This window comes from Cricetulus griseus, chromosome 9, assembly GCF_003668045.3.
Source record: "Cricetulus griseus strain 17A/GY chromosome 9, alternate assembly CriGri-PICRH-1.0, whole genome shotgun sequence".
NCBI lineage: Eukaryota > Metazoa > Chordata > Mammalia > Rodentia > Cricetidae > Cricetulus > Cricetulus griseus.
The window spans coordinates 4304993-4327837 of NC_048602.1; the positions used below are offsets into that span (position 1 = coordinate 4304993).

General features: G+C 48.4%; 1 protein-coding gene across 6 annotated transcripts; it reads left to right on the forward strand.

Annotated features, from left to right (window-relative positions):
* Positions 1–3169: 3169 nt before the first annotated feature.
* On the forward strand, positions 3170–22845 carry Pdcd2l (programmed cell death 2 like). 6 transcript variants are annotated; one of them, XM_027430258.2, is made up of 8 exons: positions 3170–3490; positions 3594–3760; positions 4430–4490; positions 6938–7344; positions 9016–9126; positions 15099–15247; positions 17424–17459; positions 18717–18850. In XM_027430258.2, exons 1-7 carry the CDS (start codon positions 3185–3187, stop codon positions 17444–17446), a joined length of 1224 nt encoding a protein of 407 aa, XP_027286059.1. In that variant the 5' UTR covers positions 3170–3184; the 3' UTR covers positions 17447–17459; positions 18717–18850. The 6 variants fall into 6 exon arrangements, with proteins under 6 accessions (XP_027286059.1, XP_035304987.1, XP_027286057.1 ...); XM_035449096.1 differs by lacking the exons at positions 17424–17459; positions 18717–18850 and adding an exon at positions 22633–22845; XM_027430256.2 differs by lacking the exon at positions 17424–17459 and having other exon boundaries at positions 18717–18899.

Genomic DNA, 22845 nt, shown 5'->3' on the forward strand with positions numbered 1-22845 from the left:
TGTCTAAGGTGACAGTAATGATGCCCAGCTAAAACTTTTTTGAGGGCTTTAGGCAAGGCTCAGCAGTCAAGAGCACTTGCTACATCCGGGCAGTGGCGCACACGCTTTTAATTCCAGCACTGGGGAGGCAGAGGCAGGCGGATCTCTTGTGAGTTCAAGGCCAGCCTGGTCTCCAGAGTCCCAGTGCAGGCTCCAAAAGCTACACAGAGAAACTGTATCTCGTAAACAAACAAAAGAGCACTTGCTACTCATGCAGAGGCCCGAGTTCTGTTCTCAACACAATTTGGGTAGCTCACAACCAACCGCCTGTAATTGCATTTCCAGGGGAAGCTGCAGCACTTACACGGACATAAACACCCACGCTTAAAAGAAAAGGTTGGGTCTGGTGAGTTAGTAAAAAGGTACTTGGCACCAAGCCCGACAACCTGAGGGATCCCCAGAACCAGCATGGTGGAAGTCGGTAACTTGGAGAAGCTATCCTTTGACCTACACAGACACACACACGAGCACATACAATAAATAAATGTGCAGACACAATAAATAAATGTGCATTGTGCACACACAAATAAATGTGCATTGATGGTGCACGCCTTTAATCCCAGCACTCAGAAGGCAGAGCGAGTGCCAGGACAGGCTCCAAAGCTACGCAGAGAAACCCTGTCTCAAAAAACAAACAACAAACAGAGGCCGGCGGATGATAGGTTGTAGCTTGAGATCAGTCTCTGTGGTGTGCACACACAGGCACGACTGAGGTAAACAGATTCTGTGTGGTTTGAATTTAATTTCCCCAATGTTTGGGTGGGAAAGGCTTGTCTCCAGCAGGTGGCACTATTGGAAAGTTGCAGAAAGCAGAAGGTGGGGCTAGTTGGAGAAAAATGTCTCTTGAGTGATAGGGGTGACTTTGAAGAGAATGTTTTGCTGCTGACTTCTTCCTCGGCGTCCTGGCTGCCACGTTTGTGGAGGCGAACAGTCTTCTGTGACATTCTCACACTGCCGCGGTGAGAATCCAGATGTGCTATTTGGCTTACACTTTCTGCTCACTATCCATCATTGTGGGAAACCCTAGGAGGAACCACAGAGGAACTGCTTGCTGGCCTGTGCCATCCCACAATGGGCTGGGCCCTCCTGCCTCAGTTAGCAACCAAAAACCCTGCTCTAGGCAATTCGTGGGTTGAGGCTTCCCAGATAGCTGTACCATATGCTAACTTAAGGCTGACCAGCATACCACAGCCTGGGAACCATTAGCGTCGACACAGGGTTTCTCTGTGTAGCTTTGGAGCCTGTCCTGGAACTCGATCTGGAGACCAGGCTGGCCTCGAACTCACAGAGATCCGCCTTCCTCTGCCTTCTGAGTGCTGGCATTGAAGGTGAGTGTCGCTGCCACCTGGCCCAAAATAAATCTTGACTGGCAAAATAAACCCTGGGCTGGCAAAAAACCAGAAGTTTGTCTGTTACATGAGTTTTAAAAACAACCCTTGAGATCTGAGAGGTGGCTCAGTGAGTTAGAGCATAAAGGGCCCTTGCAGAAGGCAGCCAGTCACCACAGGGAATCGACTGCCTTCAGGTACTGGCACACGCAAGCACAGACATAAGTACACATTCACATACATCAATGTATGTTACACATATGTAAACTCACACTATACCCTGAGGAATACTAGGTGGGATAAAACATCCACAGAGTCGTCCAAATCTGCAGATTCAACCTGAAGACAGCATCACCGTCAAACTTCAGTCTTTTTTCTTTTTCTTTTCCTTTTTTTTTTTTTTTTTTTTTTCGAGACAGGGTTTCTCTGTGTAGCTTTGGAGCCTATCCTGGAGCTCACTCTGGAGACCAGGCTGGCCTCGAACTCACAGAGATCCGCCTGCCTCTGCCTCCCGAGTGCTGGGATTAAAGGTGTGCGCCACCAACGCCCAGCTTTTTTCTTATTTTTTGAGACAGGGTTTCTTGACTGCACAGCCTTAAAGGCTGCCGTGTTAGTAGAGCAGTGAACCAGGACTAAGCAAAGCTGGTTTCCCCTGCTGTCTCTGCACAGGCCTGAGGCCTGGTGGTTCCTCCTAGAATGACACTTTGCCAGCATTGTAGAAATCATATATATTGCGTATTAACAGCCTCGTCTGCTGGCGTGTGCGTGTGTGGAGGACAGAATAACCTCAGGTGCTGTTCCTCCGGTGACGTCAATCCTTACATTTACTAAGACGCGTCACTAGCCTGGGAGTTAGGGGTTAGGCTAGCTGTGTTCAGACCTCAGGGATGCACCTAGTATCTCTGGTACTGGGATTATAAACTACCGCCGGCAGGTTTGTTTGTTTCTTTTTACATTGTTACTGGGGACTTGTGCTGACCACGCAGCCCACTTACTGAGCCATCTCTGCAGCCCCACTTTCAGGCTGGGTTTGGTTTTTGTTTTTTTTTAAATTTTAGATAACGACTCAAACCATAACCAGGGCTGGCCTGAACTTCACCACTGCAGTCCGAGAGTGCTGGGAATACAGGTGTGAGCCGCCCTTGTGTGGCAATGCATGCTTTTTTCAAATGTGTTTAATAATGTGCCATTTAAGTATACTAAAACTCATCATTAAACCTTTTTTTCGGGCTGGAGAGATGGCTCAGAGGTTAAGAGCACTGACTGCTCTTCCAGAGGTCCTGAGTTCCATTCCCAGCAACCACATGGTGGCTCACAATCATCCGTTATGAGATCTGGTGCCCTCATCTGGTGTGCAGATATACATGGAAGCAGAATGTTGTGTACATGATAAATAAATAAAATCTTTACAAAAATATTCAGAGCCGGACTTTGGTGGCGCACGCCTTTAATCCCAGCACTCGGGAGGCAGAGGCAGGCGGATCTCTGTGAGTTCGAGGTCAGCCTGGTCTCCAGAGCGAGTGCCAGGATAGGCTCCAAAGCTACGGAGAAACCGTGTCTCGAAAAACCAATATATAATATATAAAATTATATATATATATCAGTGTCCAGGAGAGATGGCTCAGAGGTTAAGAGCACTGACTGCTCTTCAGAGGTCCTGAGTTCCATTCCCAGCACCCACACGGTGGCTCACAACCGTCTGTAACGAGATCTGATGCCCTCTTCTGGCCTGCAGGCAGACAGAACACTGTCTACATAATAAATAAATATTTTTAAAAAATGCGCGGACCTTTTGTTCCGTTTCTCGTTGACCGCCGATGCCACTGTGCAGTGTGAACCTTGCCCTCGGGGGACATGCGAGCCGAGCACCCAAGCCGGCTCTGCGAGGAGAGAGCACCACTCGCCAGGGCCTCTCCCAGCCGGGGCGGTCCGGGCTGCGAACGCGCGCGCGCGCGGCGAGCGCCCCCTGCCGGCCGCCGTCGGCGGCGCCGTCACGTGGGAGCCGGGTCGTCATGGCGGCGTCGGCCCGGAAGCCGGTGCTGCTGGGCCTCCGCGACGCGCCGGTGCAGGACTGTCCCCGGGGCCCCTCCGATTGGACCACGAGCAGGCTGGGCGGCGTGCCGGTGAGCCTGGCGGCCAGGCGGGGCCCGGGGGGAGGACGGGGCGGAGGACTGGGAGGAGGGGGAGCGCGTCCCGGGTGCGAGCGCCCGCTCCGTCCGCCCTCAGGACGCCCTGCCGGCCGTTGCCGCCCCGGAGCCGCGCTGTGACAGCTGCGCGTACCCGCTGGCGCTCGTCGTGCAGGTGTACTGCCCGCTCGAAGGCTCCCCCTTCCACCGGCTCATCCACGTGTTCGCCTGCGCCCGCCCCGGCTGCGGAAACCGCGGGACGCGCTGGTAGGCGGGGAGGCTCGCCCGGGGGACGGGGAGGCTCGCCCCGGGACGGGGAGGCTCGCCCCGGGACGGGGAGGCTCGCCCCACGATGGGGAGGCTCGCCCCGGGACGGGGAGGCTCGCCCCACGATCGCCCGGGACGGGGAGGCTCGCCCCGGGACGGGGAGGCTCGCCCCGGAAGGTAGGCTCGCCCCGGGAAGGGGAAGCTCGCCCGGGGACGGGGAGGCTCGCCCCGGGGGGAGGCTCGCCCCGGGATGGGGAGGCTCGCCCCCGGGACGGGGAGGCTCGCCCCGGGAAGGGTAGGCTCGCCCCGGGAAGGGGAAGCTCGCCCCGGGGACGGGGAGGCTCGCCCCGGGAAGGGGAGGCTCGCCCCGGGACGGGGAGACTCGCCCCACGATGGGGAGGCTCACCCTGGGACGGGGAGGCTCACCCCGGGACGGGGAGGCTCGCCCCCAGGAGGAGAGGGCTCGCCCCCAGGCCGGGGAGGCTCGCGGGGGAGGGGGATTCGCCCCAGGAGGAGGGGATTCGCTCCAGGACAGGGAGGCTCGCCCCATGATGGGGAGGCTCGCTCCAGGAGGAGAGGGCTCGCCCCAGGAGGAGGGGGCTCACCCCGGGATGGGGAGGCTCGCCCCCAGGAGAGTGGAGCCCTCACGACGCCTGTCTCGCCCCTAAGCTGGAAGGTGTTGCGCTCCCAGTGCCTGCAAGTGCCAGAGAAAGAGACTCAGAACGGCCAGGTAAAGCGACTCTGATGGGCACACAGTGTGTGTTTTTCTGTAAGGGAAAGATCTCTCCCGGCATCTCGTGGAAGAAAACCTTTGTTGGTCTGTTTTTGAGACACCAGTCCCCCCCTCTGTAGCCCAAGCTGACGTTTAGCTGCCAGAAACCAGAAACCGGCTGGCCTAAATCCCTCCCAGTTTGTGTGGTTACCCCTATGCATCACCACCCCCTATTTAAGACAGTTGTTGAAAAAGATTGATTCTGGAGGCTGGTTCAGCAGCTAAGAGCACTTGTTGCTCTTCCAGAGGACCCAGGATTGGTTTTTCAGCACTCAGGAGGCTGCTTAAAGTCATCTGTAACTCCAGTTTCAGGAGAAGTTCCTGCTAGCCTCAGTGGCACCAGGGACACACACATAAGCAGGCAAAACAACCAGACACGTTAAATAAAAGTTGATTTAGAATTTTTTTCTGGTAGCCAGGCGTTGGTGGCACATGCCTTTAGTCCCAGCACTCGGGAGGCAAAGGCAGGCAGATCTCTGTGAGTTCGAGACCAGCCTGGTCTCCTCTAGAGCGAGTGCCAGGATAGGCTCCAAAGCTACACAGAGAAACCCTGTCTCGGAAAACCAACCAACCAACCAACCAAACAAACAAACAAACAAAAATTCTGTTTAGTTAAGCGGTGGTGGCGCACGCCTTTAATCTTACCATTTAGGGGGCTGAGCCATCTTTTTAGTCTTTCAGAATCATCAAATCCTATTTTCTTACAGTTTTGTGACTTTTTTAAAAGACTTTATATTCAGTTACACGTGTGTGTGTGTGTGTGTGTGTGTGTGTGTGTGTGTGTGTGTAGGGGGGGTTATGTGCATGCCAGTGCAGGTGGCTGTGGAGACAGTTGGCCTCCTGTGCTGCCTGTTGTGGGTGCTGAGAATATGAACCCAGACCTCTGGAAGAAAAGCCAGTGCTCTTAACCGCCTAGCCGTCTCTTCAGTCTCTGTGACTTTTGTTTAAGTTTACACTTGAGATACGTAGTTTACCAATCTTTCTCATTTGAACAAATGTATGTATTCACGCATGTGTGCAGCACATACGTGGTTGTGTGTGAAGTAGATTCTATCAAACCAAGACCTATGTAAGTTTTTTTTTTTTTTCGAGACAGGGTTTCTCTGTGGCTTTGGAGCCTGTCCTGGAACTTGCTCTTGTAGACCAGGCTGGTCTCGAACTCACAGAGATCCGCCTGCCTTTGCCTCCCGAGTGCTGGGACTAAAGGTGTGCACCACCACCGTCCAGCCTATGTAAGTCTTTAGTAGCTAAATTGATAGCCTTGGGAGAAGTCCCAGAGTGACTTCTGGAAAGCCGGCCCATCTGCTAGGCCGCCTTCTGTCAGGACACCTGGGTGCGCGGATGTTGCCCTGGCCACAGAGCATGCTATGCTGTCTTTGCTCTGCCTGGGGCTTCAGAACAACTCATTCATTCTTTCTCTTTCTCTCTGCATCTCTCTCTGTGTCCCTCGCTCTCTGGTTGTTTGGAGACAGGGTCTGGATCCATAGCTCAGGCTAGCCTGGAGATCTGTGTCACCCCGGCTGACATCAAACTCATGGCCGTCATTGTGCCTTAACCTCCCCAGTGCTGATAGGAGCCACCATGTCCAGCCAGCTTCATGGCATTGCTCTCTTTTCAAGTTTATGTCTCTCTCTAATCTAAAATCTTAGCTGTTAAGGAGTCTGGGAAATGTGGTTTAAAGCTATTTCTTTTGCCATTTATTATAAAATAAAACTTGGGGACAAATATTAAAGATAAAACCCCGAGATGACCATAAATTACTGCAAAAATACACCACCACCGGTGGCTTCCCATCTGGAAAAGGCCCATGCAACCTTCTGGTCCTGCCTCCTCCTCCCTGGGGCCTCTCGAGTCCATCAGTAAGCTCTGATGTATTAGAAGCCGCTGATGTGAACCCTGCCTCTGGAGGCAACTCTCTATTCCAATTAACATCAGACCACGACATAGACAAAATTCCTGAAACCATAGTTTTTTCCTATTTTGGTACCCACAGTACATGAAGCAAAAAGTCACACAAGTTGGCATCTTATCCCCTGGCATTGGAGATGGTTATGAGCTGCCCAAACCTGGGTGCTCTGGAAAAGTAACAAATGCTCTTAACCACTAAGCCATCTCTTCTGCCCCAGCTTTGTTGTTTGTGTGTTTGTTTTGAGACAGGGTCTCACCCTGGGGCTCAAGCTGGCCTGGAACTCACAGAGCTCTGTCTGCTTTTGCCTCAAGAGTATTGGGATTACATGGATGCAGCCCCATACCCAGTCTTCAGAGGCTTTGAGTGGCTGGGATCCAGGGTGTTGAACTGTAGTGTGCCACAGGGCTGGGCTGACATGCAGGCTCCCCGGGGAAGGCATTGGCAGGGGTGGTGAAGCAGAAGTGTGATTGCCTGTCTTCACTGGACATTCTTGTAGGAACAGGGTCAGGGCCTTGCAGCTGAGACCTGGTGTGAAGGCTCCCAGGACTGGGGAAATGACAGCAAGGAGGCGCCTCCACCACCACCCCCCTCAGACTTGGGAACTGATTGTAACAGTGTCAGAACTGGCGACTGGGCTGCACAGCTCCAGGCTCTCCACCTGCAGGACACAGACCCAGCTGTCGCTTCCCCCTCCCCTGCTGCGCCAGGGCTGCCGGCACCTACGGAAGGGCCAGGGCTGCCGGCACCTACGGAAGTGCCAGTGCCTCAATTCCAGCCCTACTACATCTGTGTCGCCAACGAGGATGACTACAGGAAACCTGCAGGTCTTGATCACGCCCAGAGCCTTCTGCAGGACTACAAGCAGAGAGAAGGGGTTGACCTGGAGCACCTGCTTTCCCTGTGGTGAGAACTTGCTACCAAGGTTGAGAGCTTCAGGCAGGAGGCTCCAGCGGTTGGTTCCTTCCTGTCTTGGTACTTATGGCAAGTTGTAGAGAGAAGGGATGGGTTGGGCTCTTGTGTTCTACTCTCCAGTCTCAGGCCAGGGCTATCTATGTCCGCTAATCCGAGTTAACCTGCAGACATGCAGCTGAGTGCCCGCACGACCTGAAGTAGATGAGCAAATGGGTTTGCCGTGCTGGTCTTACAGAAGACCTCTCCATTTCTTTAGCTCTTTTTCCGTCCTTTCGTGTGTTTCCTGTTGTGTTTGGGGGTGCCAGGGGCTGAGCACAGGGCTGAAGCATGGTAACGGAGTATTTTACCATGAGCTGTACCCTCAGCCCTTATTCTCTTTTCATTTTTTAACTTTTTTTTTTTTTTTTACATTTATTTGTATGCATACGTGCATGGTGTGGACATGGGGAGGTCAGAGACATGGCTGGAGAATGTGCTCTTCTGCCATGTGGGTTCTGGGGACGGTAGTAAGCACCTTGACCCACTGACACATCTCTTGGACCCTGTTTTGATTTCTGTTCTTGTTGTTTTGATTTTAAGACAGGGCCTCATGTGGATCAGGTTGGCTTTAAACTCTCCTTGAAGTGAAGGATGACCTTGAATTCCTGATCCTCTGCCTCTACTTTCTGAATGCTGAGAGAGGGTGTTACGCAGTGCTGGGGACTGAACCCCGTGCTTCCCTGGTGGACGCAAGCAGTCCTCCAGCTGAGCTACATCCGCAGCCCTCTTTTCTGGTTTTAGTTTTAAAAACTCCTGACAAGGAATTTGTGTGTGTGCACACATGTGTTTATGAGTGAGGTTTGCACATGCTGCCACGGTACACGTGTGAGCTCCAGAGCCCCCCCCCCACCATGGGTTCTGGGGTTGAACTCAGGTCTTTGTAATTGGCAGCAAGTGCCGTCTTGGGGCCTTCTGTTTTCACAGGGCTTCTTTTGTTTTTTCGAGACAGGGTTTTTCTGCAACCCTGGCTGTCCTGGAACTTGCTCTGTAGACCAGGCTGGCTTCAAACTCACAGAGATCCGCCTGCCTCTGCCTCCCGAGTGCTGGGATTGAAGGTGTGGGCCACTGTGGCCCAGCCTTCACTTGTCTGTATTACAGAGAAAGATGAGTTAGAAGAAACGCCCTTTGTTTAATTACTGCTCTGGCTCCAGAGCTGCCTCAGACTTTGAGGCCATTCCAGACTCGTGGTTCTCATAGGTGAAATGGCAAGGCTGGCGGCTTTCTCACATGTTTTGGTGGGTCCCTGAGAGTAGATCTAGAAAGGCCATGAACCAAAGCACTAAAGGAGGAAAAATGGACTCTTAAAAGTTGACCTCTGACCTCTACGGTGCTATGGCACATGGGCACCAAACCCCAACACACGTAATTAACAGATAGAGAAAGAAAACTATTTTGCTTCCTCTTGCAAGTAAATAAATGCTCTAGTTCTCTCTGTGGTTTTGTTTCGTTTTTTTGTTTTCTTGAGACAGGATTTCTCTGTGTAGTCCTGGCTGTCCTGGAACTCACAGAGATCCACCTGCCTCTGCCTCCCGAGTGCTGGGATTAAAGGCGAGCACTAGCACCACAAATGCTCTAGTTCTCTAGACATTCATTGTCTCGTGTGGTCTTTGCTTCTCTCTTCAGTTCTGCTGGTGATGGGGATGAAAAATATGAGAAGACTAATATTAGAGGTGGAGATCAGACGTTTTACAAGTTCATGAAGAAAATTGCGGCCTGTCAGGAGCAGATTCTGAGGTAAAGAAGACATATTTGGTTTCTGTTTTACCATAGAGGTAGCATGCTGACAAGCACCTACAGTCCCAGGGACGCCTCAGGGTAAAGTGGGAAGGTCATCTGGCCAGCCTCAGCAACAGTAAGGTGCTCATCTTTAAAGTATATTTTTATTATTGTTAATTATGTGTGTGTTTGTGCATGTGACTTCAGGTGCCATAGATTCCAGAAGAGACAGGCAGTGGTGAGCTGCTCCATGTGGGTGCTGGGAACTGAACTCGAGTCCTCTGTTCTTAACCACTCAGCCCTCTTTTGAGCTCAGGAGGCACGCACACTCTCTCTTTCTTTAAGTGTATATGTATGAGGGTGCCCACGCATGGGAACTGGTGTTAGGGGTGGTTATCAGCCATCATGTGGGTGCTGGAATTGAGCGTGGATCCTCTGCAAGAGCAAGACGTACTCTTAACTGCTGAGCCGTCTCTCCAGTCCCAGCTTTCAACTTTTTAAAAGAATTGGCTAAACCGTTTTCCTGAATGTCATTTACCCTTTTTATTCCTTCCCATTGCCCGTGTGTTTTAATCCTAGTTCCTTCAGACTTTACTAGGACTTGGTATTGAAATCATCCATGCCAGATAGTTATTGACAACCACGATGATTAAGCCAATTAAAAGTTTCTGAGTCCCTTTAGTCCCAGTATTCAGAAGGCAGAGGCAGGCCTATCTCTGAGTTCAAGGCCAGCCTGGTGTACAGAATGAGTTCTAGGACAGCCAGAGAGACCCTGTTTCAAAATGCACACACACCCACACATGCATGCATGAGTACACACACACACACACACACACACACACACACAGAGTTATGAGTCCTTTTATTAATGGGCAGACCAAGAGCAGGCTGGCACCTCTGGAATCTCTTGTTGCCCACGCTCAGGGTATAGTGTTTTTAAAGATAAAACCACAATTACAACAGTGCTCTAGGTGGGGCTGTATCAGTGAGTGACCTGGGGTGGCCTAGTGGTAACGTGCTCAAGGTATAGTGTGCTCGAAGACGATCCTTAGTCCGTAATGCTAAGATTTCTTTGTTCAGATAAACACCAGCCAAATGCAAGCCAGAGCGTGCCCAGAGGCAGTAGGCTAGCGAGGCCAGAGAGAGAAGAAGGGGCACCACCTGTCCTCAGCCCCCTAAGAATTCTGCCCTCCCCTGACCACGCCCTCACAGGCGTGGCCAGGCACACCTGTAGGGGCTACTAGGAGGCGGGGCTACAGTGTCTCCCTACAATTCCCCTTTTAGTCTAAAAGAGGATTAAAACTTAATAGTGTGCCGGGCGGTGGTGGTGCATGCCTTTAATCCCAGCACTCAGGAGGCAGAGGCAGGCGGGTCTCTGTGAGTTCGAGGCCAGCCTGGTCTCCAGAGCAAGTGTCAGGATAGGCTCCAAAGTCACAGAGAAACCCTGTCTCGAAAAAAAAAACCAAAAAACTTAATAGTGTAAAGTATCCAAAATTAACAATCATAAAGGTGAAATACAAGAAGATACAATAATCTGCTATGTCACATCCTAACTATGTCTATTCCAGCTAAGCCCTAAAGTCATGTGGAAAGGGTGTCTAACTTGAACACCTCCTTCCAATCCTAACTCTAAACAATAAGAAAGTTATTCCTAACTAGGCTTACAATATCCTAATAGACAATAATGGGGAACGGGGGATAGCATCTTCTAAGTTACTTCCTGCTGTAATGGGACGATGGTAGCCTTGAGGGGTCCTGTGGGAAGATAATGTTAGCATAGGGAAAGTCTCTAATGGGTTATCTCCAGTCCATGTTAGATGGGATTTGCTTGATTGAAGATCTAGGTTGAAATCCTCAACTTGATTGAAGTCAGTATTTGCAGCTCTGGTCGGAGTGTCAGGTGAAACGGAGTGAGTTGGATCCAGTACAGTCAAAGAGGTATGGCCCAATTCCTTTTCCGGAGCATGCAGGGATTGTCGCCAGACGGGTCTTCATTGGCTGTATGGGACTCAAACATAAGTGTCAGCAGAGAAATGTTTGCTTGCACACGTATGTATACTGGGAAAGGCAACCATGGGAAAATGACAATTATGAGAGGGTGTAGGCCTTGAAAGAAAGAGCCAAGAAAAGACAAAAGATAGTCCTCAAATTCTTCATTTATTCTGTATTACAGCAATTGGCTTCTTGATACACTACAGAAACTCTAAAGTTTAGTTAAACAACATGCTTGGATTTTAGGGGAGGAAGGCCAAATCCACCTCTAAATCCAGCATTGGTTTAATTGAATAGGGACTAGGAAATAAAGAGAAATAGTTCTCTGAGAGACAGCTGTAAAGTTTACCGAATGGCACGTTCCTTTTGTTTGATGGTTATAGCTACCTTCTCTTCTTAAGCATCTACCCATGCAGTGTCCTTTGCCTTCTGGAGATGAGTTTTCCTGTGAAGATAAAAACAAAGCACTTCCCATTCCTTTGGGAGGCTTTCATTTAGTTCATGAGATATACCTCAGTCGTCCTTGTCGAGAGGTTTGTCTTTTTCAACTCGAATCTTGATCAACTTTGATGGTATCCAAAGTTTTTCTTCTCCTGTGGAAACCAATGCAAAACCCCGACCCCAACGTAACACATGTCCTGGTTTCCATACCGAGGTCAGTACATCTTTGAAGTACACTGGTTGATTCAGTTCAGCAGTTTTTCCGTAGTCCAGTGTCTTTCCGCAGCTGTTTGTCCTTTGTCATTGGCATTAGGAAAGTTTAGTGTCAATAAAGCTATGTGGGTGCGGTGATCACACTCAAGTAGTCAGGCTTGGCAACAAGGCCTTTACCTGCCCCGCCTGTAGTTTTTGATGTAGGATCTTCCAGTGCACCTTGGGCTGGCTTGGAACTGGATGTGTAGACCAGGTTAACTTAGAATTTGTGGTTTCCCTGGACCTCCATAGTCTCAATGCTCGAATCAGCTCAGTGCTAGGTCTAGTGCCCTGCCACACTCAAGCTGGCTCTGTCAGGTTTGCCTTGTGCATTCAGCTACATTGCATTGCTTGTCTGATGAGTTAAGCCTGTTGTGATTGGCCGGCTGCTCTTGATTCTGATGCTACCTACCTGATTCACATAGCTGTACAGGCATTCGGGGTCTTTGTATAATTAATTATCTTCAAGTTTGCTTTTTTCTTTCTGTCAGGGTTTTGTTTTTTGGTTTGGTTTTTTTTTTTTTTTTTTAAGATTTTACTTATTTATTATGTATACAACATTCTGCTTCCATGTCTATCTGCACACCAGAAGAGGGCACCAGATCTCATAACGGATGGCTGTGAGCCACCATGTGGTTGCTGGGAATTGAACTCAGGACCTCTGGAAGAGCGGTCTTAACCTCTGAGCCATCTCTCCAGCCCGGGTTTTGGTTTTTTGAGACAGGGTTTCTCTATGTAACAGTCCTGGCTGTCCTGGAACTCGCTCTGTGGACCAGGCTGGCCTTGAACTCACAGAGATCCACCTGCCTCTGCCTCCTGAGTGCTGGGATTAAAGGCGAGTGCGCCACCAACGCCCATCAGACAGGCTTTTATGTAGCAAAAGCTGGACTCAGACTTGCTATGTAACCAAGAATGACTTCAAATACGATCGTGGGCTGGAAAGATGGTTCTGTGGTAAGAGCACTGGCTGTTCTTGCAGAGGGCCTGGGCTTATTTCCCAGCACCCATATGATAGATTACAGCTGTCTGTAACTCTAGTCCCAGGGGCTTCCACACCTTGTCATTGCAGGCTGCAAACACACACACATGCAGGCAGAGTGTCTACACATCACCCTGCCTCCACCTCTAGTACACTGGGTGTACAGGCCATATTACCATGTCCAGTTAGTTACACAGGAGGTAACAGTTTACACACGCTAGGCATCAAACCAGAGCTGTGCATATTAGGTAAGCGGGCTCGCCACACACATTTCTCAGTTTGTGTGCAAATGATTTTTATCTGTTCTCCTGAATTCCACTTTGGGTTGCTGAGCATCTGTTTTGGGAATCAAACCCAAGATCTCAGGAATGAATGGCAACCAAGGGTGCTGCCCTACCCTCTGTTCTCACTTTCACTGTTACCTTTACCCTACTTTTCTACTTTGAATATTATTCGTTCGAGTGTGTGTGTGTGTGTGTGTGTGTGTGTGTGTGTGTGTGTGTGTGTGTGTGTGTGTATTTGGTTTTTCAAGACAGGGTTTCTCAGTGTAACAGCTCTGGTTATCCCAGAACTCACTCTAGACCAGGCTGGCGTTGAACTCACAGAGATCTGCCTGCCTCTGCCTCCTGAGTGCTGGGATTAAAGGTGTGCACCACCACAGCCCAGCCCATGGATGGTTTTTTAAAAATGTGCTTAAGGGGTGTTATACTGGCTTTAGTCACCCAATCTATACCAATTCCCCTTGATAGCTGGCTGTTGGCAAACATGGGTGGTTTTTTGTTTGTTTGTTTTAACTCTGGTCTTTTTTAAGTTTTTAGTTTTTTGTTTTTATTTTTATTTTACGTTCATTGGAACTCTTGGAGATGGAGTTACAGATAGTAGTAAGCTGCCATGTGGGTGCTGGGAATTGAAGCCGGGTCCTCTGGAAGAGCTGTCAGTGCTCTTTACCACTGAGCCCTCTCTCCAGCCCCTTGATTCTAGTCTTAATCATAATATGGCTGCTCAGATTCCACATCACACAGTGTGCACACACACAGACATGCGTCTCTGTGTGGGTTATGCAATGGCTACAGAAATATAATGAAGCCTTACTGGAGGCAGAGGTGGAGAGCTGGTGGCGATACCAATGAAGTCACTGGTATTTTTAGATATGATGCTAACAAACCCAGTTGGTGAGCTTCTGGAGACATCTTGCCAGGCTGTGGGGTAACAGGCTTGAATCTGGGTCTCAGGATTATACCAAGCTGCAGAGGCAAGGGGCAGGACTATGGAGGCCATAGAGCTGAGGAACGAGACGGGGTCTACAGGGAGGGTGGGAGGGCAGGCAGGCACGCACTTCTGGTAAGTCATATCTGCAGTTGGGACTGAGCTGAGTGAAGCCCCGGGCAGTTGGCAGTATACAACAAGTAGTCATGTCACAGGTCATGGTCACCCGGGTGTCCTCTTTGTTGGTCCAGAAGAGGATTTCAAGACCCTCTTGGTTAAACGGTGGTGTGTTGGATAACTTTACAGGCCTGGTTTTCCTGATATGGTATGAGTGCGTCCATGTGTTTCCCGTGTACTTCAGTGAGCTTCGAGTGCAGGTTTTCTGTCTTCAGAAATGTGTCATCTGTCCTCTCAAGGTTAGGCAGAGCACTCAAAATAGAACCAGGGCACTGCTCAGCCAGAACCTGATTGATAGGATATGGAGTAACTTAGGCTCAAAGGCTAGTCTGTGAGTGTCCTGTCCGACCTGTCTCATCTCCCTCAAGGATGAAGATAAGTCATTGTCCTAAGTTTCTAGTCACTTTGGACTCCTGGATGAGCAATCTTTGAGGATAGGTGGCCCTTCCAGGTGAGAGTGGATATCTGAGGGTAAGGCGGCACCCTGGGCCAAAGAGACCCTCTGAGAACCACTCAGTCTGCTAAGCAAGGAGGACTTTTTTCCAGACCTCCTTGCAGGATCCAGACGACATCAACAAGATGCATACTGCTTAGCTAAGAATAATTAGACAGGTGGGTCTCCTCAGTCCAGCTTGGTCTACATAGTGAGCTCAGGCCAGCGTCTACATAGTGAGACCCTCTCTCAAATGCAACAAAATAGTGTATGTGGAAAGCAGAAAAAGGAAACGTATTGGGAAGAGTAACATACGAAGGGTCACTCATGTCTCTTTAGGACCTTTGGTGGCGTTGTGCCCAGTGTTAACAAGACTGCAGTTCCCTCGATGTGCTTTACGGTTGGTGGGGGTGACCCGCCACAGTGTGACTTCCCTTGCTGTCTAGTTCTGCTCCGGATGCTGTTTGCTGTTGGTGGCTCTGATGCGTGACTCGTCCCTTCCTTGCCTAGGTATTCATGGAGTGGAGAGCCCCTCTTTTTTACCTGTCCCACATTGGAAGTCTCGGAGATCCCAGCCTGCAGTGGCTGCGGAGGCCACAGGACCTTTGAGTTTCAGCTTATGCCAGCACTGGTTAGCATGCTCAGCAGTGCCGATCTAAGTAAGAAGCTTTTACCAACTTCTTTAATGTGGATGACATTCAAATGAAATGCTTTCTTTAGTTATTAAATAGCAGATATATAGAAAATTCGAGAAATTGTAAGAAATTTGTAATCCAGTAAAATTCTAATATCGTCCCCACCAATAGCTATTTTGATAGTTTGAACAAGCTAATTTGTGCATGAGGAGGCCAGAAGAGAGCCTCACATCCCTGGAACTGGAGTTGCAGAGGGATGCGAGCTGCCCTGTGGGTGCGGGGGTGGCACTGGGTCCTCTGGAAAAGCAGCCACTGCTTTTAACTGCTGTGCCATTCGTGCTGCTCTTAGCATTTCTCATTACAGTACTATGTAGCCAGGCTTTTTGTTTTTGTTTTTTAAGATTTTATTTATTATGTATACATTCTTCTGCCTACATGCCAGCAGAGGGCACCAGATCTCATAACAGATGGATGTTAGCCACCATGTGGTTGCTGGGAATTGAACTCAGGACCTCTGGAAGAACAGTCAGTGCTCTTAACCTCTGAGCCATCTTTCCAGCCCTAGTTTTTTGGTTTTTTGTTTGTTTGTTTTTTGGTTTTTTGAGACAGGGTTTCTCTGTGGCTTTGGAGGCTGCCCTGGAGCTCACTCTGTAGAACAGGCTGGCTTCGAACTCACAGAGATCCTCCTGCCTCTGCTTCCTGAGTGCTGGAATTAAAGGTGTGCGCCACCAACGCCCAGCCCATGTAGACAGGTTTTAGTGACATTTTTGTTGTTTGTTTTTGAGATAGAGTTGCATGTATCCCACCCTGGCTTTGAACTTGATATATAGCTGAGAATCCCCATGAATTTCCGATCCTCGTGCATCTACCTCAGAGTGAGTTCTGGGATTGCAGGTGTGTGCCAGAATACACAATTGTTTTAGAAATTTATTTATATTTTATGTATGAGTGTTCGGCACACCAGAAGATGGCATCAGATCCTATTACAGACGGTTACTAACTACCATGTGGGTGCTGAAATTGAACTCAGAACCTCTGGAAGAGCAAACAGTGCTCTTAAAACCACCAAGCCATCTCTCCAGTCCCCAGAATGCCCAATTTTACATAATGAAACTTATTGTCACTTAACAAAATCTATGGCTCAGGATAAAGTAGATGTCTCAGTGGATAAATAAGTTTGTCCCAAATACCTGACAACCTGAGTTTGATCCATGAATCCCACAGTAGAAAGAGAGAACTGATTCCCGAAGGTTGTCCTCTGGCTTCCACATGGTGTATATGGCATGCAAGCACCCCACGCCACCACCTAGACAGGCAGGCAGGCAGGCAGGCAGACAGACAGACAGACACACACACACACACACACTCTCTCTCTAAGTAAAATCAAATAAGAGCCATCAAGATGATTTAGCAGGTAAAGACATTTGCTGTATTACCCTGATGACCTGTGTTGCGTCCCAAACCCACCTAGAGGGAGGAAGGAGAGAGCCGCCTCTACAGAGTTGTCCTCTGACCTCCACGGGTGCACCTACACAGTGATTACAAATTAATTATATAGACTGCTTAGCTGGGGCTAGATAGGTATGTCTAGTCCTCCTTGGGAAGCTGAAGCAGGACAGTGCCTGAGAACAGCCTTGACAATACACTGACTGTTTCAAAAAGAAATGAATTAGGGTTGGGTGGGGGCTGCAAAGAGAGCTCAGTGACTAAGAGCACTGGCTGCTCTGGCAGAGGACCCAAGCTCAATTCCCAGCACTCACACGGTTGCTCACAACTGTTTGTAACTCCAGTTTCAGGGAATCTGATGCTCCTTTCCAGCCTCTGAGGGCACTGCACAAATGTATACAAGTAGGCAGAATACCAATACATGAAATGATAAAAAAAAAATGTTAAAATTCCAAACAAATTAGGACCTACGCCATGGTATATACCTTTAACCCCAGTACTTGGGAGCGAGTTCCAGGACAGCCAGCACTGTTACATAGAGAAACCCTGTCTCTTAAAATCAAAAAACAAGCAAACAAACAAAAAATATTACACACCTTTAATCCCAGCACACGGGAGGCAGGTGGATCTCTGTGAGCTCAAGACCAGCCTGGTCTAAAGAGCTAGTTCCAGGACAGCCTCCAAAGGAAAAAAAAAAAAAAGTTCTTTCTAAAAGTAGTTGATTTATTACATACTCCCTTTTTTAATTTTAAAGGGAAGTGTACAGTTTGGAACTGAAGAGATGGCTCAGGTAAAAGAGCATTTGCAGCTTTGTTCAGTTGCCCGCACCCACATGGCAGCTCACATCACCTGTCACTCTGGTTCCAAGGGATCCGATGTTCTCTGTGACTTCCTTGGGTTCCTGCATTCATGTGGTACACGTACATATACATAAAATAAAAAAGGGTCGTTTTATAGTACAGTAATATCTGACCATAGAGCTGGCCAGGCATGGTGGCATAGCCTGCTCTACGTAGTAAGTTCCGGCTAACCAGGTAAGACCCTGCCCAAGTCTCTGGGCGCTGTTAAGGGCAACATATCATGGCAGAACTATGTGGCTGAGCTAGGAAACAAAGAAAAACAGGATGATTAGGATGTCATGGGCTTCTTGGGGATTATGTACCTGATGACCTAAGGACCTGACCCATTGGCCCTACTTCCCAGAGGTCCACAGGGCCTTCCAGTTGTGTCCTCCTGGGGCCTAGCTTTTTCTTGTCTGTTTGCTACCGTGTGTAGCTGTGGCTGGCCTAGAACTTACTGTGGAGGCTTTTGGTTTGGTTTTGCTCTTTTTCAGGGCTTGGGATCAAACTCAACATTTTACCTTCCTGATTTTTTTCTTTTATTTTTGCAGTACTGAGGATGGAACCTGCAGCCTTGGTCATGCTAGGCAGGTGGGGTGCCACTGAGCTATATCCCCAACTCAGAATCATTTTTATTTCCATAAATTTCATAGCAGTGTTACCATTTTTCATTTTAATATAGCCATTTGAGTCCTTTTTTTTTGGTTTTTGTTTGTTTTTTGGTTGGTTGTTTTGTTTTTTGAGACAGGGTTTCTCTGCATAACAGCCCTACCTGTCCTGGAACTCACTCTGTAGACCAAGCTGGCCTTGAACTCACTGCTTCTGCCTCCCCGAGTGCTGGGATTAAAGGCGTGCCCCAGCAATGCCCGGTTTGCCTAACTTTGTACGTGGATTCTGGGGATCTAAGCTCAGATCATCGGCTTGAGCTGCATGAGCTTTTACTCACACAGACATCTTGCTGGCCTTTGCGGGGGTGGGGGGGGAGGGTTGTGTTTTAAAGAAAGTTTAGTTATTATGGCAGTGACAGAAAGACTGCCTTTTGTTTTTGTTTTATGAGACGGGTGTGGTGTAGTCCTGGACAGCTTGAACTGGCTGTTTAACCAAGACTGACATTGAACTTGTGAGGGTCCTGTGTTCATCTTATCACAAATGTCCCTCTTAGCTGTCTCTCTGTTGGAATCTAGAGATCTTACTGTGGTGCTTTGCAGATCTTGTTGTGGAATTTGGAACGGTTCTTGTTTTCACATGTGAGCAGAGCTGCTGGCCTGAGACTCAGGAGACTCCCATGGAAGAATTCAGTATTGTACAAGAAGACCCAGATGAAGTTTTTTTTAAGTAGAACACTTTCTCTTATTTATACAAATTAAAATAAATTTTCACACTCAAATATATGTATGTTTACCTTATTTTAGCTTCTCCCTTCCCTTGACAGCAGTATGGGAACACTCCCACTAATCATGTCCCAGCACGCTCTTGACTCCATGCAGTGAGGACAGTGAAACCTGATGAGCACGGGGTGTGGTCAGGTGCACAGTGTAACTTGTGTGAATCCTCTCTGAAGGAAAGTGGCTGTGTGTACAAACTGAAGGTTCTGGACAGTGAGGTTCCAGCAGAGCTTGGCTGAACACAGACAGCACTGCAGAGAGCTGTTCACTCCTCTTTCTCTGCCATGCCAGGAAGTCACCACCGGTTTCTGTATGGTGCTTGTGCTGTAGACAGCAACTGCCTCAGCTGGCTAGACCAGTTACTCCAACTAGAGCAGAAAAGGACTGATTACGTCACAGCTGCAGCGCCTTGACTGTATTCAGATGGCCAGGGAGATGTCCCCTCTTGTCAGGGAGCATCACTTAACGGTATCTTTTTGAGTCAGGTGCTAATTCAGATGGTACGGGGGTTGGCTGGGTTGGGAGGTTGCTGGCTGGTTGAGTCTGGCAAGGCCCTGCTTTCATCCCCAACTCTTACCAAAAAACCACAACAAAAAAACCCAAGCCATTTATATCTTTCATACCTTTTCAGATTGTTAGGGGTTACATTGCTTATTCTCTTTTAGATAGTGTAGTTAATGATCTTGAACTTTTTTTTAATTTTGTGTAATGTATATTTGTAATTTTTTAGAAAATTAATACTAAAACATTTAAAGGATATGGGACAAAGTTCTGCAACTAATGTTATCTGCTATTTTCTAAAATTTTCTGCTCACTGACACTTTCCTCCCAACAGCAGTACCACTAACCAAACTCTTCCTAACATGAAGCACTTAAGCTTTTCAACATTCACATTCCTGGAGTGAAGTCTTTTCCCAAATATCTGTAAGGTTAGTAACATCTTCTCTTGGGGTTGTGCTTTGCTGGCATCTCTTTCAGGTTAATAGAAACATTTTCTGCTCCATTTTTTTTTTTTTTTTACTCTTGTGGTACTTGGCACCATTTTTTTTTTTTTTTTAAATTAGTTTCTCAGTCATCATCTGGGAGGAAACCATTCTGAGCAACATCATTAAAAACAGCTCTGATAAAGCATGGTCACTACTATGTATCATAAAGCAGGTCCACATATGAGTACATATCATGTTTGTCTTTTTGTGACTGGGTTACCTCGCTCAGAATGGTTTCTTTGAGTTCCATCCATTTTCCTGCAAATTTCAAGATTCCCTTGTTTTTTTCTGCTGAGTAGTACTCCATTGTGTAAATGTACCACAATTTCCCTATCCATTCTTTGGTTGAGGGGCATCTAGGCTGCTTCCAGTTTCTGGCTATTACAAATAGTGCTGCTATGAACATGGTTGAACAGATGTCTTTGTTGTATGAATGTGCTTCTTTGGGGTATATGCCTAGGAGTGGAATTGCTGGATCCACCAATTAGTGGAATAGACTGATTCCCATTTTCCTGAGGAGTCGCCATACTGATTTCCACAGTGGCTGTACAAGTTGGCACTCCCACCAGCAGTGGAGGAGTGTTCCCCTTTCTCCACATCCTCTCCAGCATAAACTGTCATTGGTGTTTTCGATTTTAGCCATTCTGACAGGAGTAAGATGGTATCTCACTTTTTTTTTTTTAAAGATTTTATTTATTATGTATACAACATTCTGCTTCCATGTATATCTGCACATCAGAAGAGGGCACCAGATCTCCTAACGGATGGTTGTGAGCCACCATGTGGTTGCTGGGAATTGAACTCAGGACCTCTGGAAGAGCAGCCAGTGCTCTTAACCTCTGAGCCATCTCTCCAGCCCCTGATCTTGAACTTCTAATTTTCCTTTTATTTTCTTTTTCAAGACAGGACTTCTCTGTGTAGTTCTGGCTCCTGTCCTGGGACTCGCTCTGTATAGCAGGCTGTCCTCGAACTCACAGAGATCCACCTGCCTCTGACTCCCAAGTGCTGGGATTAAAGCTGTGCATCACCACCACCCGTGAACTTCTAGTTTTCTTCCTTCCATTTCCAAAGTTACAGGAACTTGCCATGCTTGATTTATATATAGGGTATTGGGGATCAAAGCCCCCGTGCATGCTGGCCAAGCACTCTGCCGATTTACCCACAGCCTCAGATCTGTTTTTAGTTTTCTGAGACACAATCCCATGTTGGCTCACACTAACCCATTCTCCCTCTGCTTCTCCATTTCCTACTTTAAGGTGAAGGTAAGCTGCTGACCAAATTTGTGTGTGTGTGTGTGTGTGTGTGTGTGTGTGTGTGTGTGTGTGTGTATACACATGGACTCGAAAAGATGAGCAGAGGCCACTGATGGCCTCTTCTGTGATTCTCCATTTTATTTGATGCACAGTCTCTCCCTCAACCTGAAGCTCAAAAATTTCTGCTAGTCTGGCAACCAGTGAGCCCCAGTGATTTTCCTGTTTCTGCCCACATCCGTGCTGGACGTATAGAGATACAGGCCTTCATAGACCATGCCCCACTTGGTATGTGGGTGCTGGCATCTGAATCCTGATCTCATGCTTACACAGCAAGCACTCTTACACACTGATCCGTCTCTGTAGCCCTGCTCAAGCATCCTTAAGTTTGGTCATATTGTGCTCATGGTTGCTGTTACATGTACTTGTAGCGGGTGATACCTGTTGAAACCATCCAGTTGGGCAGAGGCTTTCCTCAGTTCTCTAAGAATACATTACGCCATGTGAAGAAAACAAGCCTGCTCTGACCCCATTTAGATGCAGCACTGTGAGGCCATGGGTTGCAGCGCTAACAATGTCAGAAAAGGAAGTTACTCACTTTGTACTCTGTTAAAGACATGGGAACAGAGAGGCACAGTAGGACAGGGTTGTTGCATGGGGAGAAGGGGCTTCCAGCTCTTACTTCTGCTCTTAGCCTAAGGTCCTGTTGGAACTCGTTATGCAGGGCAAATATCCAGCCTCCTGGGAAGGGCATCTGTTAGATTAGCTTCAGGATGGTGTTTCTGAGTGCTGGGCCTGTTTGGGGGGAGAACTCAGCCTATATGCAGGACTCAGCCTCTGCACTAGTGAGGCTCTCTTGGTCTTCCTACACGTGATGTATAAGAAATCCTCTAGCCCAGCCTGTGTGTGGCTGGTGAGCCAATCAGCTGCAGAGAGAGACAACAGTTTAAATAGCAAAATCTTCTCTGTTTTCTGTCTTTAGAGTTAGTTGTCTTTTATGAGCATGAGCTGAGAAACATGACTGTGGTGATGCTTTATGATCTAATAAATAAAGTCTGCCTGAAGACCAGCGTGCAAAGCTAGCCACACTAGTCAGTCATAAGGGCCAGGCGATGGTGGTGGTGCACACCTTTAATCCCAGCACTAGAGAGGAGTATAAGGCGGGTGGAGCAGGAGCCCAGTGTGTTCAGTCTACAGTCACACTGAGGACAGGATCACCTCCTTTGGTCTGAGCCTTGGTAGAGGTGGAACTCTCTAGTGGCTGGCTTTGGTAATCTGATCCTCAGTTTGAACACCAGTATCTGTCTCTGGGTTTTTATTATTCCTGCAACACAGAACCACAGACAAATGCATAAAAATACCAACCGGGGTAGGCTCGGTGGTTAAGAGCACTGACTGCTCCTGCATAGGACCAGGGTTTGTTCCCCAGCACCCACAAGGTAGCTCACCAACATCCGGGACTCTAGTTCCAGGAGCTCTGAAACCCTCTTGCGATCTCTACAGGCTCTGCACGTACAGAACTCACCTACAGGCACGGAAGGAAGGAAGGTAGAGAGTGACAACAGAGTAAGAGACCCTGAGTTTTCCTCTACCTTCATACGCTTGCTCGGACACACAGAGAAAAGCCCATCTAATTAAAGCTGCCTGTACTGGGATCAGTGTAAGTTGGGGAATTCTTTATGGCCAGTTCCAAGACATAAAAGTAGGGGACGATCA